At 46.4% G+C, this 23,307-nt stretch overlaps 1 protein-coding gene across 2 annotated transcripts in view; it reads right to left on the bottom strand.

Annotated features, from left to right (window-relative positions):
• Samd4b (sterile alpha motif domain containing 4B) overlaps positions 1-23,307 on the bottom strand; it is a 40,188-nt gene that overhangs the window by 16,516 nt on the left and 365 nt on the right. For both annotated transcript variants that reach the window (XM_059279160.1, XM_059279165.1), the window contains exon 2: positions 8,278-8,679. In XM_059279160.1, coding sequence (XP_059135143.1) covers positions 8,278-8,473 — 196 coding nt within the window. In that variant the 5' untranslated portion in view covers positions 8,474-8,679. The remainder of the gene's footprint in view (positions 1-8,277; positions 8,680-23,307) is intronic.

Below are 23,307 nucleotides of genomic sequence, written 5' to 3'. Positions count from 1 at the left end.
TGCAAAACTTGAGAGAAGAGGGCTGGAGAGATGGCTTACTGGTTAAGAGCACTGACTGCTCTTCCAGAGGACCCTGGTTCAATTCCCAGCACCCACATGGCAGCTCACAACTGTCTGTAACTCCAGTTCCTGAGACCCAACACCCATGGCAAAACACCAATGTACGTGAAATAAAATTAATAAATAAATTTAAAATATTAAAAAAATCTTTAAAAAAAACTTGAGAGAAAATTATAGAACCTGATTCAAAGTGTTGGTTTGAGATTCAATAAGCTAATAAGAAAAGTAAAGTGGGAGCTGGTGGGATGGCTCAGTGGGTACAGAAAGGCACTGTTCCCAAGCCTGAGCCTGATGAACTGAGTTTTCCTGGGAGCCACACTGTGGAAGGAATCAGCTCCCTACCAATTGTCTTCTGACCTCCATACTGCCATGGGGTACACACTATATCCCACAAAATCAATCAATAAATAACTACATAAATAAATGTTAAAAAGAATGGAATGTGACCTCGAATCAAAGATGCAATGAATGGTTGCTGCAGTTTTTTTTACCTGGTCTCCCGGCCTCCCACTGATGACCTCTAAACTGTCCTGTCCATACAGGTGGGTTTATCTTCCTAAATCACACTCAAATCACATCAGTTTCTGTTTATATGTTTAGTATGGCAGCCCGCACCCAGATTCAACTCCAAGAACTCACAGCCTAACATCACCTTCATTTCTAGGTCACTCTCCACTTCTCATCAGACATAGACTCAGCACGAGTGGCCTATCCCATCTTCCTTGGGGCTCTCTACACAGTGAAGCTGAGATTCAAGGATTTGCTGCAATAACCTTTTCCCTAGCCAAATCCTACGACCTGTCTTCCTCTCCACCCTTGAACCTATGGACTGAGCATGAAGCCTTAAGTGTGCTAAAGCAGTAGTCTACCACTGAGCTACACCCTCAGCCTTCTTTTTACTTTGCACTTGAAGATAGGGCCTCACTAAGTGGCCCAGGCTAGCCTTGATCATTCTATAACTGAGAGAGGCAATGAAGTGGTGATCTTCCTGCCTCAGTATTCCAATTAGCTGCTATTTATAAGCCTAAATTACAAGGCCCAGATTGGTTAGGTTGTGTGTGCCTGTGTCCGCATGCCATAGTACACTCATGAAGGTCAGAAGACAACTTACAGGAGTCGAGTCTCCCCACATACCACATGGGTCCCAGGAACCCAACTTAAGGTGTCAGGCTCGCCTTTAAGTGCCTTTACCAATTCAGCCATCTGCCGGCCAGTTGGGTCACATCTGCCACCTCCATCTAGCACTGGGTCATATAACTCTTGAATATCCCCTTTTTAGATTTAGTTTCTGAACTTCTAGTTCTTGATAAGAAATATAGCATGAAGAAATACAGCAATATTAAGGACAAAGTCAAAGGTCTTGCATTCCAGCTGTTAGAGCACTATGCTTCCTCTTCTGTAAAAGGAGTATAGAGTTCGAGATCTGGGCTGCTCAGATTTAGGAAATGGTGTCGGTGAAGGATTAACAGTCTGCCTGTAGTAAATGTGCAGGATGTGGCTCAGTGATGGGTGTTTGTCTCCATGCTCCTCTTGTAGTCAGCCACCCCATTATCCCTACCCTGACTTCTCAATTGCTGTTGTTTAGGCCTTACAGTGTAGCCAGAGGCATCTAGGACAGAGGGAAGCCTTGTCTAAACCTTCCCCCACCCCCAGAGTACTGCCAGGACCCCAGGGCTATGGGATGCAGCTTCTCCTCTGGTACTGCCAGGGGACGTGACAGAACAGCCTCAAGGGTTGGGCTCAAAGAAGGACCTTGTTCTACTGCCCAGAAAGGAGAGTAGTTTTGGATCAATGAAGGCTGACCCTGGGGAAATGTGTGTTCATGTGTCTGAGTGGTGGTGGTGGGAAGGGCGGGCCTCCCAGGACTGGGAAGCATCAATGAGCACTGGAATGAGTCCAAGGAATGTGCACAGCCTCGGGCCCCTTGGGGTGAGCCCAGCTGGGGCTGCAGATGAAGGGTGGAGATGAACTTCTAGTTTCCTGCCCAGATCAGAAAACTCTGGCCCAGAGCTAAGGTACAGTAGGGGCCCAATGAATACCTGCACAATTGAACCCAGATGGTCTGTTGTTAGGTAGTAATGTCTATGTGTATAGTGTGCCTGCCCTCTCTGGAATCTCACAAACTCAGTCATTCTGCCTTAAGGCAGAGCATATTCTGCAAATTCAAAAGGAAAAACTTGTCTGGGTAAAGAATCTGAGCCGGGTGGTGGTGGCGCACGCCTTTAATCCTAGCACTTGGGAGGCAGAGGCAGGCGAATCTCTGTGAGTTCGAGGCCAGCCTGGTTTACAGAGTTCCAGGACAGGCTCCAAAGCTACACAGAGAGTATCTAAAAAAACAAAAAACAAAAACAAAACAACAACCACCAAAAAAACCAAAACAAAATAAAAATCTATTTCTGTTTCCATGACTTAGTATATTGAATCGTGGGCAGGTTATTTACATTCTCTAATTTTGCTCATCTGTCTCTGTAACGCTGGCTGTAAAAGCCCTGAGGTCCCAGGGTTGTAGAGAGTCAACAGAAGGATGCAAAACACCTTGCACTAAGCAAGTGCTCAGCACATTAAACCCTTACCTCCACTACTCCTGGGTAGAAATCTTCCTCCAGGCTGTCTTGAGGGTGCTGAGCCAGTGGTTCACTTAGCAGAGAATATCTGGGACACCCCCTTAAGATTCCCCACAGGGGTGGGGAATTTTACAAAATTATTTATCAAAAACAGACACATGTCTGGCCTTAAAGTCATAATTTGTAGTGATGAAATTCTGGAGATGGGTGGACTGGGGTTGGGGGACCAAGCAATGCTGGGGTACAAGCTGCAAATTTGAGGACATGGAGAGGGTAAAGGAGACTGTGTGAGTGCCCTCCTTAGCACAACGGCCGGTCACAGGGCAGGACTGACCAGACAACCTAAGCTAAGTAGGTCATGACCCTGGGTCCTGGCAAATCATAGGAGCCAAATATATCTTTGAGACTATCATAAGAGCAAACCCATTTTTATGTGCTTAGCTATTGCAACAATCATGTTGGCCTCTGGCACTAGTCAGAGGGGCTGGGGTTTGGCTCCAGACATACCCTTCTCTGTCTCACCCCAGCTCACACAGACATCAGGGAGGACCAGGGGTGCACATTTTTGTTTGATGAACTATGTCAAAAGGGCCAGAAAGGGAAGGGTGGGGGCATCAGAGGATGAGCTCTGATGAATCACTCAACATGGCCCCTTCTGACCTCAGTTTCCCCACCCAAATTCAGGGAGCCAGAGAGGGAGAAGCTCAAACCTGCTAGATAGGAGGACTGACTCAGAAAACTGGACATGGGAAGAAGTGCAGGAAATGTAGCCCAGGAAGCCGTAAGATGAGGGAGAAGTGATCTTAGCTGCCTAGGCTCAATCTCCTCCTACCATGGGAATCCATGGGAACACCTATGGTCCAAGGCACACTCGGTGAGAAAGAGGGCCATGATTGCGGTTAGAGCTCCTCCAAACAGCAGAGAAGAACTGGGACAAGTAGGGAACCCTAGCCCTCTCTGTCCTGGTTGGTTTTTGTTAACCTGATACAAACTAGAATGAATGTTTACAGAAAAGTGTCCTGTAGGCAAGCCTGTGAGACATTTTCTTGATTAATTTTCTGTGGGCAGGCCCAGACCACTATAGGCAAGTGGTCCTGAGTGGTACATGAAAGAAGATCAAGCAAGCCATGGACAAAAAGGCAGGAAGCAGTGTTCCTCAGTGGTATCTGCTTCAGTTCCTGTCTTGATGTCCCTTCAGGATGGAAGGGACATCCTTCCCTCCCCAAGCTGTTTTTGATCAATGTTTATCACAGCAATAGAAGGCAAACTAAGACACTCTTCTTCCCTGCTCAGGGACCTGGATTCCTGCTTTTCTTTTCTGGTCTTAGATGTCACCTCAGATTCTACTTCCGTAAAACTCATGTGGCTACCTGTGCTGGAGTCCCCTTCCACAGCGGTAAACCCATTTCCCTACTTCTGGAAATATGTGACTGCTCACTCACCACTTTCCTGGACACACCCAGAAGCAGAAGCAGCAGCACCAGCACCCAGCCTGGTGCTTCACCACTGGGTGAATATTAGCGCCAACCCTGAATATTAGATCTAAGAGAACACTAGGTTCATTATTTTTAGAAAGTCCCTAGGGGACTGGAAATATGAAGTCAAGACTAGGACATACTAAGGTCAATTTTTCTCAGCTCTCTGAATTATCTATGAAGATAGACAGCAAAGATTCAAACTGAGAGGTCACACTGGAGAACTGGAGGAGGAAGCAGAGCCTCTGCCTTACTGCTCAGGCATCCTGATCTGAGGAGAATCCTCCCCCACCCCCCACCCCCCCAAGACAGGGTTTCTCTATGTAACAGTCCTGGCTGTCCTGGAACTGCTCTGTAGACCAGGCTGGCCTTGAACTCAGAGAGATCCGCCTGTCTCTGCCTCCTGAGTGCTGGGATTAAGGGCGTGCGCACCACCGCCTAGCTGCTCTGAGGGGATCTTAAGCAGAGAAACTTCCACTGGAAGTTTCACTGGAACAGATGCCTCTTAATTGAGGACTAGTGGGTCAGCTGAACTCAAGACTTGGCCGGCTGGGTAAGTATGAATCTTTCTGGGGAGGGGACAAAAGGGGCAGATACCATGAGGAGGGCACCCATTATGTTTTGATTATTTTTGTTAGTACTGAGGATAGAACTCACATTTGCTAAGCACTATCTCTACACTCAACTACATCGACTATGCATTAGATACTAAGAGCTATTGCTCTAGAATGTGCTGGACCTCCTCCACAGAGAAAGTAGTATGCTCAGAACGGCTAAGGTCACACCTACTCATAGCCAAGAGGGCAGACCTGGATCTAGAACCCTCATGTGCCTGCCATCCCAAGACAAATAGATGGACTAGAAGGACATGGTTCATCTTAGTCCTTACAAGAACCTGGATCCCAGGCAGGTGGTAGTCGTGCATGCCAGATTCCAGTTCCAAGAGATAGAAATAAGCAGGAGAGTGGGGTGTCTACTAAGGGTGTGACAGAAGATGCCACCGCTTTAGTCTTAAGGCCCTCACATTCATTAGGAAGAAGCATTCAAGGCCCCACAGACTTACCCCACAGACACATGAACACTTCAAGTGATGCTTTGCTATACTCCTGGCAGGCACCCTTCCTGCTCACTATGAGATATGCGAAGGCCTCCCTCTCTTCCCTCACTTTGTTCTCCTTACCGCTCTACCCATCAAGTGCCAGCTTCATAGGAAACGTCTCAACACATGCCAGGGAGGTAAGACCTTGATTTATATAGTCACGCAGTAGTCCTCCAGCCTTGGCTGAGTCCTCCCCAACAAGCCAACGTAACTGTTAAGAAAGGGCCTCAGAGTTGGGGAGTTAGCTCAGTGGTGGAGCGCTTGCCTAGCAAGCGTAAGGCCCTGGGTTCAGTCCTCAGCTCTGGAAAAAAAAAAAAAGAAAGAAAGAAAGGGCCTCTCCAGCTGGGTGTGGTGCACATACCTTTAATCCCAGCACCGGGGAGGCAAAGGCAGATGGGTCTATATGAGTTTGAAGGCAACCTGGTCTATAAAGCGAGTTTCAAGACAGCTACGGCTACACAGAGAAACCCCATCTCCAAAAAAAAAAAAGAAAGAAAGAACAGAAAGAAAGAAAAGAAAGGGCCTCCACTGTTTTGTACAGCATATTGTTCACTGGCAATGTGGTAATGTGGTAAAAGCAAATACTTTAGAAATACATACTTCCAAACTAGGAGCTCCAGAGACACCTAGGGATTCATCTTAGAGCTGCTTAAAAGGTTCTTACTACAGCTTGGAGGAGCAAAACCAAGTGGTAGACAGAGTTAGTAGTCAACTATTCCCAAGTCAAATTTGATCCCTACCCTCTAGCCCTGCAATTCTCAACCTGTGGGTTGTGAATCCTTTGGGGGTCGCCGCATTATCAGATATCCTGCTTATCAGATATTTAATTTACATTGTGATTCATAACAGTAGCAAAATGACAGTTATGAAGTAGCAACAAAATAATTTCATGCTGGGGTGGGTCACCACAATATGAGGAACTGTATTAAAGGGTCACAGCATTAGGAAGTTGAGAAGCACTGCTCTAGCCTACTCTGTATCCCAAGGCTTCACCATCCATCAAACAGACTTTCCCTACAGGTGCTGTGAGGGTCAGACAACAGTGAAGACAAAGTCACTGGAAGTGTGACTGCGCCTGCCTGTAATCCCAGACTACACAGGCAGAGGCAGAGTCACTGCACTGCAAGTCTGAGACAAGCCTGGGCTATAGGCTGAGATCCTGTTTCAAAAAAATAACTATCAGTTGGATGTAGTGGTGGTAGTGATGGTGCACACCTTTAGTCCCAGTACTTCGGAAAGCAGAGGCAGGTGGATCTTTGAGATCGAGGCCAGTCTGGTCTACAAAGAGAGCTGCAGTACACCCAGGGCTGTCACACAGAGAAACCCTGTCTCAAAAACAAACAAACAAAAAACAAACCACCCCGCCAAACCCGTAACACGGCAAAGCTAGGAGAAAAATGTGTGTACTCATATTGTAAAAATCATCTCATAAAACACGAGAATTGGGAAAGGAGACCCTACCTTTAACCTTCTGTATCAATTGGTTTTACTCTGAAAACAACAAAAAAACCTCAAAGTGCTTTAATAAATCAACAGCAACAAAGCAACAAAGTGGGTGACCTGATAAACAGAGAAGGCTGGTGCTCAGGACAAGGTAGTAGGGTGTGATGAAGCTGTGTAAAACACAGGCTTACTCCAAAGGGACACCACCCCATCTCTCCAGTGTGGGTAGATCCCACACAGACCTCCATCCTGGGGTGCCAGAGCAGGGGAGCCTTTTTTCCTGGTAGGGAGGCTGGCAAGGGTGGGAGACGGCTGAGCTCTGAGCCTGCTACAGCTAAGCAGGCTCTGACTGCTCTGTCTGCCTGACTGAGCATTAGGCCAACGTGACTCCAAATCTATATAACTATCCTCTGTTGTGCTATGATGCTCCTGCAGCTTGTACATCCAATTCAGTAAGAAATAAGGGTGTTTCTATGATGATTGGGCCTGGGGAGTTAACAGAGGCCGGGTAGCTCTATGGTTCCCCAAACCCCAATCTTAGAAACCCATGTTGGAGTCCTGTAAAATAGGGATGAGAACAGTACTAATCTCCCAGGGTAGTTCTGAGGAGTGTAACTATGACTAACAATAAAAACAACTGACAGTTACTGAGTAGTTACTGCTTACCAGGCACTGTGGGAAGAACTCCACCTGTATGAACTCACTGGCTCCTCATAAGCACCCTAACATAGGTGGAATTATCATCTTTATTTTAAAGAGGAGGAAGCTGAGGCACAATTACAGCAAATAACAACTATGATTTCAGCCTAGGAAATGTGACTCAAGAGCCACCAAAGGACTTGACACAGGTTAGGGGAACTTGGCTTACAAGGGCTCCACAGGAACTGCTCTTAATCAAGCAGAAGGTAGAAAGAACAGGGTGACTCTGCAAGGGGTCCCTCAGCTCCCTTCCCAGCTAGTTTTTTTGGGTATCCACAACTCTCCCCATTCTCTGACCTCCATCTCGCACCTGTGTCAATGAGATCAGCAGCTCTGCACCCAGCTACATGTCAAGGCCCAGAAGGCCCTTATGTATTAGCCCCTGAGATGGTTCTCTGGACTGACTGTTCTTGAACTCTAGGGACAGGTTCTAAGGATATCTGGCTCACCCAGATATCCCAGTGCCAGCTTCAGTAGACAAAGCACCTCTACTGCGTACTTAGGGAACTGACATGGAGGACTACATCTACATTCCAAACTCTCTTGAAGCTCTCATGGCCGGCAACATATTTACTTTTGGAGGTGAAGACTTGTACAGACAATCTCTTCTACAAGTTCTGAGACCCTCTCCTAGCTCTGGTGTCCTAGAGCTAGGAAAACAAATCATCACTCACCTTCTACCATGCCACTTCATGACTTGCCGGTTCCTTTCAGCAGCTCACACAAGCTACCCAACACCATCCTTTCTCTATATGGGCAGTTTCCAGTTTGTATTGCCCTCCTGGGAATCCCCATTCCACACCTGAGGACAGCCCCAGGAGACCAGACAAGCACAGAACGTCCATTTCTCAGCACCACTGCTGGTTGGTCGCTGTGGCACCTGGCACCTGCTCTTGCTCTCCCCGCTGTGCTCCCATCTCTAGGGGCAGAGACTCACCAGCACTGTTGGCCTCTGACTCCAGCAGGTGGATATCATTGCAGTCCGCCAGCGAGTGCTCCAGACAGAGCTGCAGAAAGCGGGCTTGGGTACGGGTGACCCGCTTCAGAAGCGACAGCAGAGCCACTGTTTGCTCACACTCATTCCAGCCCTTGAACCAGCTAGCGAGGATGCCTACTTGGTCTCGGAACATCATGGTGCCAGGCCTGGGGCCAGGGTTGGGGGACGGCGGTGGCAAGGGCCAGCGCCGTCACATGGTCTCGGCTCTGGGCTCCTGTTACCTCTCCCCTAAGGGCCAGGGCTTGAGGATGTCCCCTGGCGTGGTGGCAACGGGTGGTGGGGGGAGGAGGGAGCCTGCTTACATCAGGGGAGGTCTTGGTCCAGCCACACCTCTCCAGGCTCCTGGAAAAGAAAGCAAAGGGATCAGAGGGAATGCAGGGGCTGAAACTGTCATGGTGAATATGGGCTGAGGGCCCCATTCATGTTTCATGGAGTTTGTTCTGAGTAGTTTCTGGGAGAAAGATGAAGCCAGCAGCAGACACTGAACGAGCTCCTATCCAACTGTAACTCATGGAACAGGCATGACTGGCACCCCAAGACCAGACCCTCAGACAATGAACCAGCTCCTCTCCAACTGTGGACTCAGGAAACAGGTATGACTAGTACTCCAAGACCAGACCCTAGTCTCAGAGACTAAGGGGAAGAACTGCCTCACAACTGGACAGCAAAGAGCCAAAGGAGGGTGACCCAAATCAAAGATCAAGTCAGAAGGGTTTTCAGAAACAGGAAGAGATGCTGTGCATTTGTGAAAAGATCTGAATGAAGAAAGGTTTGGCTCACGGTGACATGACAAAGCAGACATGTGACCTGAAACACATCTGCTGATCTTGCTAGTCTCAGGCTGCCTCCTCTCAGAGCTGAACAGTGACTGCTCACCAGCAGAAAAGAGCTCAAGAGTTCTTCAAACTAAACCCCACAATTCTGGCTCAAAGGTGGAAGGTGGGATGGTGACCCCAGGAGAGATCTCGGGTATGCAGATAGTACATGCTGACAGCAGGTAACTATCTGGTCACAAACCAGCCGGTAGATGTGAGTGAGCTCCAGGGCATGAACATGGACAGACCTGTTTAAAGATCACCACCATGAAGGGATCTCATGCCCTTCAACATAGCTCTTCTACTCTGGAACAGGCTTGGCTCTAAACTCTTTTTTTTTTTTTTTTTTTTTTTTTTTGGTTTTTTGAGACAGGGTTTCTCTGTGTAGCTTTGCGCCTCTCCTGGAACTCACTTGGTAGCCCAGGCTGGCCTCGAACTCACAGAGATCCGCCTGGCTCTGCCTCCCGAGTGCTGGGATTAAAGGCGTGCGCCACCACCGCCCGGCTTGGCTCTAAACTCTTAAGACTCCATCTTTCTACTACAGGCTAGAGCACCGTACCGCCCCCCCCCCGCCCCCCCTTCAGTCAACTTCAGCCCAAGACTCCGAGGTGGGAGTCCTCTTGACTTTCAGCACAGCAGATTGTTATCCAAGAGCCAATAGAGTGCCAACTTGAAGGAAATGGGCAGAATAAAAAGCAAAGACACTTGGTTGGGGCAGTGGTGGCAGAGGCAAGCAGATCCCTGTGAGTTCAAGGCCAGCCTGGTCTTAGAGTGAGTTCCAGGACAGCTAGGACTAGACAGAGAGATTCTGTCTACAACAACACAACAGAGAGAGAGAGAGAGAGAGAGAGAGAGAGAGAGAGAGAACACTCAAACAAGAAAATGTCCAAATTCCTCTTAAGCAAAGACTACACAGAAACTGTTTGAAGTGGGCAAACAGCAGGTCTAGTGTTTTGGCTGGCTCATTTTCAGACACTCCTCTGAGGCCTTTCTCAAGTATTTGGGGCTTAAAGTATCCATTCAACATTTCCCCACCCATCTCTTGCAACCAGTGCCCTCAGTTCCACTCCCCCAGGGCTGCCCAAGACCAAGAATTCTATACACAGACCTAGGGTGTACAGAACCTGCAGGGCCCAGGCTTTAGGGCATGGCCCCCATATTCTGACCTTACACAGCCCTGTTGGGGATAGCTGTATATGGCTGGGTTGCCTTGAAGAATCCCTATTGGATATCAAAGGAGAACAAATTAGTATAGCTGTCAGTTCTTTTTAATGGAAGCAGTGGGGAGAAAGATGAGAGAAAGTGAACTTTGCTCCAAGTTACACAGGTCTCCCACCAATTGTTTTAAAGGCAAAATCACAAGTCACCTCCTGGTTTAAAGTCTCCAATGACTTCCAATTGTACTTAAATAATCTAAATAAGTCCAAATTTACCTTGGCCAAAAGTACCCTGCATGACTCCTATTGTCTCTCCAACCTCATGACATATTAAGTTCCTTCTTGTTCACTGGTCTCCCCTTCCCTCAGAGGCTAGCTCCTGACTTGCTTGGGTCTCAGTACAGTACCACTTCCTCAGAAACAGTCTCCCTGACACTTTTCCACAGTCACTCAATTGTATTAGTGCTCTCATTTCTTTATAACACTATGAAATACTGCCTTATGTTGATTTTTCTTCTCACCAAAATGCAGGCTATGCAGTCAGCCTGAGCCTAAAACAGTATTTTATTCATTTTTTTAAAAAATCACTACATTTTATTTGTGTGTAAATGCCTGTATATGTACGTGCCAAGCGCACATGTGGAGGTCAGAGGACAATTTGTGGGAGTTGGTTCTCCCTTTTGATCATGTGGGTCCCAGGAAATTGAGCTTGGTGGCAAGTGCCTTTACCCACTGAGTCATCTTGCTGGTCCAGAGTGTACTTTAAAAACAAAACCAGACAGTTGTTGTAACATATGCCTTTAATTTCAGCACCAAGGAAGCAGAAACAGGTGGATCTCTAAGTTTGAAGCCAGCCTGTCTATATATCGAGTTCCAGGACATCCAGGACTAACTACATAGTGAGGCTCTGTCTCAAAGCAAAACAAGACAAAACCAAAAACACTGGGGTGGGGTGGGATCAAGACAGAATTTTTAAAAACAAATACAAAAGCCTGCCTTTAGACGGGCGGTTGTGGCGCAGGCCTTTAATCCCAGCACTTACTTGGGAGGCTGAGCCAGGCAGATCTCTGTGAGTTCAAGGCTAGCCTGAGCTACAGAGTGAGTTCCAGGAAAGGCGCAAAGCCACACAGAGAAACCTTGTCTCGAAAAAACCAAACCAAACAAACAAAAGCCTGCCTTGTTATCTTCTGCCTGATTGCTTTTAACTTGTGCATGCACATGTGTACGTGTGTGAACACATAGCAGTTGCTTGCATGCAAGCACTTGTGCACATGTGCACACTGCATACACATGTAGGTACCTGAAGTGGCCACAGGCTTCAGTTCTGAAGCCAGAGGCTGTATGCCACCTCAAGTTCTCTGAAAGTGTAGTATGCACTCTTACCCACTGAGCCATCTCTCCAGCCAAAGATAAAGGGTCTTGTTTATGTGGCCCAGGCAAGTCTGGACTCACAATCTTCCTTGCTTTAGACTCTTGAGTGCTGAGATTACAGGCATGTATCACCGTACCTGGTTAATGGGAATATCTATCAATAAAGTATAACTAATAAACTGAAGCAGATGTTATGCTCTCATAAGATGAGAGGTGCCTGGCTGTAACCCTAGCCTCCAGGAAGCTATGGCAGGAGAATGAAGCTATGCATTCCAGGTCAACTCGAGATACCAAGGGAGATCTTGTAGAGAAAGCTATACAGAACCACGTATAATGCACCACTAGTGTTTCACGTGTAAAAGGTCGAACTCTAGGCTATTGAGAAGGGTTACTTTGGAGGGACAGGGGAATTACTAATACTCTAAATTTTTTGTTGTTGTTTTGTTTTTTTCGAGACAAGGTTTCTCTGTGTAGCTTTGGAGCCTATCCTGGAACTCACTCTGTAGCCCAGGCTGGCCTTAATACTCTAAATTTTATACCATTTCATTAGATACAAATGAATACACACTATTTTTTGACATTTTAAAAAACAATTTTCAGCCTTTAATTCCAGTATTCCGGCGGCAAAGGCAGGTGGATTTCTGAATTCAAGGCCAGCCTGGTCTATACACCAAGTTCCATAACAGCTAGGAGGAGAATACCTATCTTGAAAGAAACCAAAAAAAAAATAAATAAAAATAAATTTCTTTCCCCCAGAATTGAGGCTTCTTTCTACTCACTCACAGCAAGAAAGCACTGTGCTGCCCTGGATGCAGGGTGAGTGAGTGGAAGCTCTGTGCCTAGAAGGAGTACTTGCCCTCCTTGCTCCAACATTGTGTGGCTTCAGGTCCCAAGAAGGCACCAGATGCTTCAACACAAGAAAGACTTTCTATATAATGGATCTGTTCAAGGATGGAGCTAGCCACCATGTGAGGAGGTCATAAGTGCCTGGCTGTTGGAAGTGGTCAAGCAGAGGCTGGGTGGACATCTCTCGGGAGTAGGAGCAAATCATTCCTCCACTGGTTGACAGCTCATGCGATACTAGACCATGTTACTGTTTCGGTGGAACATTTGTGATGGGAGGTTTGATATGCCAAAAGCATTTACAGCAAAAAAAGATGACCAAACTCTCAGGCAAAAACTGCACATTTCTACCCATCAAATTTTTTACTGGGCTGTCATTTTTCCTAAGCAACAAGGCTATATCCCCAATGGCTGCTGACTAAACATCAATCTAGGTTCTTCCAGCAAAGCTTTGGGACAGAATGAGGTCTCAAATGTGATGCTCACCAGGCTAAGCTTTGAACAGAGCTGGCCACTGGGGACTACAGTGAGCTACAAAGTACACAGCCTGTTTAAAGGCAGAATACACTACTCCACTCTAATCAATTGGTACCATGTGGGAATAGACTCATATTATCAGGTCTTCAGTTTTTTTTTTGTTGTTGTTGTTGTTTTTTTTTGTTTTTTTAACAGAACAGCAGGAAATCTGGCTTTCAAAAAAAAAATCCCTATTTTTAAATGTTGGAAACTAATTCACATTAAAACAGCAACTGTGAACTACTACACAGCACAACAAAACCACGAAACCCAGTGGCTGTGGTCCTTGAAACAAACTGGAAATAGACCAGAAGCTGACAAAACACACACCCCAACCCTGTGGCCTCTGTAATTTGTATCTTCAAGCCATCCAGATGTTCAAGGGACAGAACTGGTGGGGAGGACACAGTGATGGAATAGGGCCCTGATGGTCTGCAGTGGGCGCCAGGGCTTCCACAAGTCCACCTACAAGACCAAACTGGAAAATCATCCCTTAGCTAAACCCAAAGACCTGTGTTTTATCCTCAGAACCCACATGATGGAAACAAGTCCAAGTTTTCTTTCTGACCTACACACACACACACACACACACACACACACACACACACACACACACCATAGCACATGTGCTTGCACACACACAAACACACATGCTAAGTAACATATAACCCAAAAAAGTTTTGTTTTAAAATATCTCTGTGAATTAGAGACCAGCCTGATCTATGTAGCAAGATGTAGGTCAGCCAGGGCTACAGAGTCAGATTCTGCCTCAAAAATAAAACAAAATAAAAATAAATAAGTCATCTCTAATGGGGCTGAAGAGATTGCTCAGTGGTTAAGAGTACTTGCTGCTTTTGTAGAGGACTCAGGTTTGGTTCCCATCACCCACACAGTAGCTCACAACCATCTATAACTCCAGTTCCAGGGAATCCAATACCCCCTTTTGGTCTCTGCAAATACTTAAATACTTGTGCATGTGGTACACATGCATACAAGCAGGCAAAACACTCTTACACATGAATCTTTTAAAAAAATTGGAGCCCAGGGCTGGGCGGCGGTGGCACACACACCTTTAATCCCAGTACTCGGGAGGCAGAGCCAGGGGGATCTCTGAATTCGAGGCCAGCCTGGGCTACAGAGTGAGATCCAGGACAGGCACTAAAACTATACAGAGAAACCCTGTCTTGGAAAAAAAAAAATTGGAAAAGAATGACAAGAGGATTGCCATGAATTTATAGCCAACTAGGGCTACACACAAGTTTGAGGCCAGTCAGAGCTACATAGCAAGATTCTATCTCAAAAGAACAACCTACAAGTAGTGATCTTGGGCTAGGGAGATAGCTCAGGGGGTAAGGCACTTGCCATACAAGCTTGAGGATTTGAGTTCAGATTGCTAGAATCCAGGTAAAGTCAGAAGTAATAATCCCTGTCTGTAATCCTAGTGCTCTGAAAGTGGGGTGAGAAGTGGAGACAGGAGAATTCCCAGAAGCTCAAATGCCAGCTATATCCAATGATGAACAAGAGGCAACCCTTTCTAAACAAGGTAGAGAGCAAGGACCAATATTCAAGGTTGTTCTCAGATCTCTTAATTCCTGCCATGGCACACACAAACGCAGAGATAGAAGAAAAAAGACAAAAAGTGATCTATCTTCAGGGCAAAAGGATGCTGAATGTTCGATGCAGACAGTAACTTTCGAGAATAAATGGATGGCCCCCTTTAACTAAGGGCAGAGGGCCCTGGCCCCTCTAACCCAGCTGCTTCCTTGTAGTGAGACAGCACCTGGATAAGGCATCAGCATCAACTCTCCCATGGCACCTCATGGCAGTAGCATCCATCTTACTAGGATGGGTTCATCTGTCAAATAGCCATTCCATCTTCTGGTTCTAACAATGAGTTCCCCTTGAACAATCAACCATCTTTCTTGGCTGTAGAAGTAGACATGGGATAGAGCATGAATAAGTTCTCTTGGAAATTACAATGTAACTACTGAGGAAAGTAGCTCTAGGTTATTAGTTATTACCTCTGCTACCTTGCAGCTGACCCCCTTCTGAATGAAGCCAACATGGACAGAGCATCCTCAAGAGGTGAGGGGAGAAGACCTAGGTCCACAGAGCCTGAAGCCTCCTTACTGAATTAGATTTTTCAGTTCCAGATGCCAATAAATATACTTCTTAAGCCTGTTTAAACTGGATTTTTACCACTTAAAACAGTCTTGGCTACTTAAATACAAAACTGTGTTCAACTGCTGCTCTGGTCTCTCTGTGTTCACATGGCCAAACCTGACTCTCCCTACTTTTGAGGAAAGCCAGGAGAGAGGGCCTACTACATAGCAAGCCTCTAGATACCCAGCAACACTGCTGGCATCTGGCCAGATTTAGAACATGTAACTTTCTTGGGAAGCACCTACCGACCCCAGAGATGAAAACTGGAACCAAACAAACAGCTGAGAGGTTCCAGAGAAATTGTCCCCCAGGCTTCCTCCCTGGCCCCCAAAAGTGAGAAGAGGTCCTCAGGCAGGACAAGCAGTCAATCAGCTCTCTTCATTTAGAAACAGAACTGGGTAGTCAGGTGACCTGGCACAAATCCTAGTTCTCCCACTGATACTTGCTACTATGACTTTTGGCAAGTAATTCAGCTTCTTCCTCAGTGAAGCTGTGAGAAGACTGAGATGAAACAATGTATAGGAAGACAGCTTGCCCAACAACTTCCTCTCCGGCATCACACCCTGTGCCTCAGAGTTCCTATGCTAACAGTTCTTCACGGGTGAGTTCACCTGGATCCCCAGACATCTATTTTTGTTGTTTGTTTGAGACAGGGTCTCTCTATGGAGCTCAAGCTGGCCTTGAACTTGAGCTCCTCTTCCTTCAGCCTCTCAAGTGCTTGGGATCTAATTTAAAAATATATGTAAGGCTTGGGGGGGGGAGGAGAGGGTGCTTGCCCAGCATGTGAAAAGTCTGTGATTTAATCCTATCAACACACACAAACATAACACATAAATGGCACATATATTTATGAGCATGAATAGCCTCCTTTTACAAATGGGAAAAATTAGACAGAAGGGAAGATACTACTTACGACTGTGTAGGATCTGCAGAGCCCAAACACTATGCCTTCAGACCTCTTGCTTTTAATAAAGATGCTGAAGCTTCCCAAAGTCCCCACTGGTGCCCAGAAATTGGGCTTATGGGATATCCTTTAACAGCAGACCTCCAGGTCCCATCTGCCTCCCCATCCATTCCTAGCTCTTCTACAGTTCTTGACCTAGGCCTCTGAGGAACACACATTTTATAAACAAATAGGCTAGTTACCAAACCCAAGTGTGTCAAAAGACAAAAAAATCCAAAGTATCTATCGTAAGAACTACTGTTTTCAGAAACTTCAAAAACATGTACACACAAAAAGCATACCACAGTCTCAGCAAAAAAGAGAGCCTTTTCTGTTAATGAATTGTCCTGGGGAAACAAAGAGAAGTCAAGCAGGGCCACTGGACACTAAGTGCATCACAGGGACTCTGGAAAAACAGAGTAGAAAGGAAGTTGCTATTCCTCTTCCTATCCCCAAATCTCTTGACTCTGCCTCCCACAGAATGTTCCCTATTCCCTTGTCCTCCTGTAAGTAAATCGTCACCTCTGTGGACATCTCAGACTTCTGTCATCTCAGTTTCTTTACTCTCCTGAAGATGCAGTTGTTTTTCCCCAGAACCAAGGTCTTACTATGTAGCTGAGCTGGCTTAGAACTGGAGATCTTCCTGCCTTCTGAGTAGTGAGATGACAGGAATGTGCCCCCACAATTGGTTTTTTTCAGGGAGTGGGGTGGAATGGATATGGTCTTACTATTGGCCCTGGATAGCCTGGGACTGATGTAGGCCAATGCTGCCCCTGAACTCATGATGATGAACTTCCTGCCTCTGCCTCCCAAGCCCTGGAATGTTGGGATTTTAGGCATAAACCATTACACCCACCTGGCTTGTTGTTTTTTTTTTTTTTTTTTTTTTTTGGTTTTTCAAGACAGGGTTTCTCTGTGTAGCTTTGCGCCTTTCCTGGATCTCGCTCTCTAGACCAGGCTGGCCTCGAACTCACAAAGATCCGCCTGCCTCTGCCTCCCGAGTGCTGGGATTAAAGGTGTGCGCCACCACCGGCCGGCTTTGTGATTTATTTTAAAGGAAAAAAAAAACCCAAAAAACCCAAAAAACAAGTTCACTGAGCATACAAGGGCACAGCAGGCATGGCAGCAACAGAACTGTCTGCTTGATTCTATTTTTCTTAAAGATTTATTATTTTCATTTATGTGTGGGTGTTTTTGCCTGCATGTGTGCAATAGCTGAATAGGCCAGAAGAGGGTGTCAGATCCCCTGGAACCAGAATTATAGATGGTTGTGGCCTGTCATGTGGGTGCTAGGAACTGAAACCAGGTCCTCTGGAAGAACAGTCAGTGATCTTTAACTGCTGAGCCATCTCTCTCCAGCCCCTAGATCTTTTTTCTTAGTGGCGGCTGCATACGTCCTTATCTGTGCCAGCAAAATGGCTAAGCAGGTTAAGATGCTTGCTACCAAACCTGACAACCTGAGTTTGATCCCTAAAACACACATGGTAAAAGGGAAGAATTCCCACAAGTTGTCCTCTGACTTCCACATGAGTGCATTATCATTTGTATGCCCAGATATGTTCATAAACACATAAAATAAACGTTCCCAATCCTCTTCATCAGACCTCAGATCAGACCTGTCCCGATTTCCCTCACTTTCCCCAAAAGGAGTCTGATATCTTCACAGGCGGCACTTCTTCAAAGGCTTCAGCTCCTTCCATTCTCACAATGCCTAGACTGTAAGAGGCATGGGGAAGGGAAGGTGGTGGTTGAATCTACACCATAGGATCTGACCAAGAACAGGCTCTCAAGAAACAGCTGTGATACATTTCTCCACTGTGCAACGGTTCTTCCTCTGCATGCAGCAATGCTAGGTTTAGAATGTCTCACTTCCTGGTCTTCCCACAACCGGTGTCACTCATCTTTCCTGCTTATGAGGCTCAATTGTCACCTCTTCAACAAGGCCATTTCTGGCCACTCTGTCTACAGTGACCACCTTTACACTTGTTCATTTCCTTCACAGTACATATCACACTCATACTTTTCAAAATGTTGTTTTGTGTGTGTGTGAACACACGTGCCACAGCATGCAGGTGGAAGTCAGAAGACAACTTGTGGTGTCAGCACTCTCCTGCCACCTTTACATGGGTTCTGGGAATCAAACTCAGGTTGCCAGACTTGCACAGTAAGTGATTTTACCTAACGAGCTACCTCACTGGGGTTCGCATTTCTTTTAATGATGTATTTCCTCTCCCCCATCAGAATGTGAACTTCATGAGTTTCAGGTCTTTGTTTCACCCTTAGCTATATCTCCAATACCCAAAACATCTCCCTCCATGGATTACTTAATGATCACTTGCTGTTAGGGACATTTAAGACTGGCACAGTTCTGGTTTGCTGAGTGGTAGTTATATACACCTTTAGTCCCAGCACTTGGGAGGCAGGGGCAGGAAGATCTCTGAGTTTGAGGCCAGCCTGGTCTACAGAGTATGTTCCTGGGCTACACAGAGAAACCCTGTCTCCCGCGCCCCCCCCAAAAAAAACTCTTTGCATAGTTCATATACTGCTATTTTATGACCTACCTTCAATCACAATCTATTTGACAAGTATGCACTAAAACAAAATTTCTCCAAAGTTCTTGGCCCTAGAAATCCAAAGCCAAGTTGAAGGGACTGAATCCCAGGACTATTACATTCTATGTTCTAAAGCCAGCAAGCCAAGTCGCTCATCTCCTTCCTGCCTCTTCTAGTGATCCTGAAACAAAGTCTGTAGGATCATACTGGCCATTAGATTTCTTTGGATCCAAATGATCACAGAGCAGGCATTTACTGGTGGTGGGGACAGAGTAGAGATGAGTACACATAAAGCTCATGGGATGGAATCATAATCCTATTTGGTTCAGCAAGAGACCCAGTTGCCGAGTACAGAATCCCAAATACACCCAAGTATCTTCTACCATCAACTGTCTCATACCTACTAGGGAGAGAAACTGTTTCAAACTGGGACTCTCAAGAGCTCCCCCCCCCCCCCCCTGCAGCTGCTAAAGAGGTAGAGTTTAAAGCTGGGGTTGCTGAGGGCAGTATCTGTCACCACAAGCAGAAACCTGTTAAGGAAGAAGCTACTAACTCAGTGCAGAAATGTGAAGGTTGGGATTATTATCTGAACCTTTGGATGCAGCTATAAGCAGTCTGGATTTTTTCAGTAACAAGAGCCAATTAACCCTCACCCCACTCCCCTGCATACCTCCCTTCCATCCCTGCTAGAGCTCAAAATCTCCCTTTTAAACTACTTTGTGCTAAGATTCTACTACCTTTTAGGGCCTTGGCTAACATTAACTACTTTCTGCTCACAGCACTCAGTGTGTGCAAGGCATTGTTCTAAGTACTTTACACCCATTAACTTAGTCCATGAAATAAGATATCATTGTCTCCGTCATTTTTTTTCATTTCTGGAAACATAAGGGTTGCACCCAACCCCTATCTGAACAGAAAATCCAATTCTCTGGCCCAAGGCACTATCATTTTGGGACGGGCAGAGCCCACAGACCTTCTATTAGTCTCACCTGTCCTTCACTTCATCATTTGTAAAATGAAGATAATAGTAGTTTATCTACCTCAGGTTCCTGTGTATATGAGACTACACAGATAAAGCACTTAAGCAGTACCTAGCAAACAGTACGCATTCAGTAAACAGCAATCCCTGTTACATCTGTGGATGACTATAGTGCAGCTATAAAATACCATGCAAATGAAAGAGTGCTTCCTTCCTTTAACTCTGCTCACATACAGAAGATGACGCTTTCTTGAGGCTTCAGATGTAGCTCAGTCATTAAACACTTGTCTTTCATGCCCCAGGTCCTGAGTTCAATTCCCAGCACCATAAAAACAGACATATGAAGTGTTTAAAATGTGTCCCCTGCCTAGGAGCCCCTCATTGTGGTCCTGATTCCCATGGAACACTACCTCACCTAAATACCTTTTCCATGAAGTCCTTCCAAATAGCTGAATCCCCACAGCATATAATCTGTACTTCATGTCCTTCGTGGTGCACCTGCCCAAGCCCTCTACTAGGCAGTGAGCTCCCTAAAGACAGTGTTTATTTTGGGTTCTCTATTTCCTCTTCTTGGCCCTATAAGAGGAATGGATTCTCTTGGGAAAAGTTCGGAGTACTATAGAGATCTGAAACTTAGAGAATGAGAAGCTAACCAAGATGGGGAGAGGTAGGTCACCAGAATAGAACATAGGATAGCTCAGAATCAGTGCCAAGAAAAGTTCCATGAACAGAAGCGCCGGGCAGGGGGATAGGCAAGGTACTGAACATGAACAAAGTGATGAAAGGGAAAAAGGGGCAGGCAGGTAAGGTGTACCAGACATGGAGAGTGGGGTCTGAGAAACTTGGAGCTACCCATTCTCCAATAGTGCTCATTAATTCCCTGGGTCACCTGGCACATTCAGATAAAGCCTATGCTTCTAGCTTCCTGTCCGGTGAGGGTAAGTGGGTAAGTGAATTAAAAATTACAAGCAGGAAAGTGACTGGTGCTCTACGAAGTGCACGGAAGACCCTAGGCAGTTAAGACACAGAACAGAACACCTGAAGTTGCCCACTTGGAGAGAGAGAAATGAGATGAGAGGGACATGTATGTTCAAGGAGGTAGCAATTTAAAGCAAAAGCAGCAAAGACTCTAGGGTGGGCCAGAGGAACAGATAGAAGGAGAAAGTGCTGAGGAAGAGCTGAAAGGGAATCATTCAAAGGCAGAATCTGAAGTAATTACTCAGAGGGTGGGGTAACTTTGTAAAGAAGCCAAGATCTTTCAAAGTGGGTAAGAAGTCTTTCTGGAGGATAGGTACTTCACACAGGAGATCCCCAGGAAAATGGGGATGCATAGCAGGGCATAGAGGCACATCTTTGGGGCTCTTTCAGGACTTTTTAGAGAGAAAGAGAGAGCCTCTTAGCAGTGGTTCTCAAACTTGAACATACATCGCAATCAACAGGATTGTTTGTCAAAAACTCAGATTGCTGGGCTCTGCTCCGAAGTTTTCTGATTCAGTAAGTCTGAGTAAGACTCAAGAATTGGCATTTTCCAACCAATGCTGCTGCAGGTCTCACCATACTTTGAGAGCCACTGACAGAAGGGAAGGGAATGCTTCAGTAAGGGGTCTTCAAAAATGGAAGGGATGGGCCTTTAATCCCAGCACTCGGGAGGCAGAGCCAGGCGGATCTCTGTGAGTTCGAGGCCAGCCTGGGCTACCAAGTGAGTTCCAGGAAAGGCGCAAAGCTACACGGAGAAACCCTGTGTGTGTGTGTGGGGGGGGGGGGGGGGGGAGGAATGGAAGGGATGAAAGCAAAGAGTTCTCAAGAAGTCTCTAAGTGTGTGCTAAAAGTCCATGTCTGAAAGGAGAGACCTATGAGGATCAGGTCTAAAAAAAGAAGGAAGGAAGGAAGGAAGGAAGGAAAGAAGGAAGGCAATCTGAGAGCAGAGTCTCCAAGCACTGGGATTTCCAAAGTAGAGGAAGCTTGGGAAGGGGAGTCTGAAGGATGCTGGGGCCTCTGAAGAAATAGTAGGGGAAGTAGGCTGAGAATCCAGAAGGGTCTATGATTTCAAAGGAATAAGAATGGGAAGGTAAGAGAAAAAATGGGAAGGTAAGAGTCCTGAAATAAGACTGGGGATGTCAGGAAGGAAAACTGAGGGAGGGTTCCCAGAAAGTGCTAGAGATTACTGACACAGGGCTTGGGGAAAAAATTCTGTAAAGAGTGTCTTGTGGGGAAGGAGTGGTCTTCTGAGAAAGGTCACGACAAAGGGATCTCTAAACATACACATACACACCCCACATGGGGGAGGGGTTAATGAAAAACCTCAAGTAAAGTCAAAAAGAACATGGGGTGGGGGGAATGGGACCTCCTAGACCTAGTAGCATTAGATTAGGTTTTCCACAAAATATTCAGGGTGTTCAGTTATATTGAAGGATGATTGGGTAAGTGTGGAAGGCTTTCTAAAGATGGTTATGGAGAATGGGGGGTGGAGGTAGGCTCTGGGGAAGAGATAGCTAGAAAAGTCTTTTAGTAATACAGTCTGAGAAATAACTCCAAAGGTCCTAGGGATGTCAGGGTCTCTGAGAAGTATTTTAAGGGCCTTTTCAGGGTTATTGGGGTTTCTGATGCTAGGGGATCCTGAAAGCTGTATCTCAGAGGGGTGTTTCAGGGTTGTAAGGAGGAGCTTCAGAAAGTTATCTAAGGCTACAAGAGGGCAGTCTCAGATTTTCAGGTTCTAGAGAATACAGAGGCTGTGAGGGAACTTTCTGGAGTCTTTACACAATTTTTAAAATATGTGGTGTGTGTTATTGGGAAAGATTTGGGATATCTAAGAGGGGATTTGGAAGAGGTTTTTGGAATATGAGACAAGCGCTCTGGAGACTTTCAAGATTAGCAGGCATGGGGCCTCAGGAGAAAATGGTTGGGGTACATAGAGGTGATCTAGTCTAGAGCATTCCAAGGTGGGGAAGATTTGCAGAATATGAGGTCTCTGGGCCAGATTTTGGAAATCTACAGAAGGGTTCACGAAGTATGAGAAAGGAATGGAGTACATATGAGATGGAAGCAATGAGGGGAGGGGGTCCTCCAGGTGAGTTTTGGAATCTATGAGCATTCCAGTAGTATCTGAAGAAGACTGTTCTGGGATATGTAAGCTTTTCAAGGAAGATAGATGTAGGGTTCACCAGGGGCATCCTGAAGGATTTGGGGGATAAGAGTGAAAATCTCTAAGATGTCTAGAATGAGGAAGGGTGAGAGGGTAAATTCTTGGGGTATGTGAAGAGGAAGTCTGAGGGAGATGGATGGAATATGTGATGCGGATGGGGGGGGTCTAAATGCCGAGGGGGTGTCTGGGGGCGGTCTGGGGGCTTCAGGGTGGATTCTGAGGCAGATGCCTGAGATAAATACGCTGCGGAGACTGACGAGGAGCAGCCGCCAAGAAATGTGTTGCGACCCAGGAGGAAGATGGGGGGCGGGGGGGAACGGCACAACCAGGGGCCAGAGGGCGGGGATCCATGGGGAAGGTCCCCGGAGGAGGCAGTTGAAAGCTGAGGGTGGTCTCCTGGGAGGCCGCTGGAGGCCGTGCGGGAGGACCAGGCAGAGGTCCTTGGGCCCGGCCCCTCGAGGACTATCCCCAGGGCGTGAGCGTTTGGGA

The sequence above is a fragment of the Peromyscus eremicus genome, chromosome 1, assembly GCF_949786415.1.
Source record: "Peromyscus eremicus chromosome 1, PerEre_H2_v1, whole genome shotgun sequence".
In the NCBI taxonomy this organism is placed as follows: domain Eukaryota; kingdom Metazoa; phylum Chordata; class Mammalia; order Rodentia; family Cricetidae; genus Peromyscus; species Peromyscus eremicus.
Note: the sequence above shows the minus strand (reverse complement) of the source record. Positions and strands in the feature narration are given on the sequence as shown.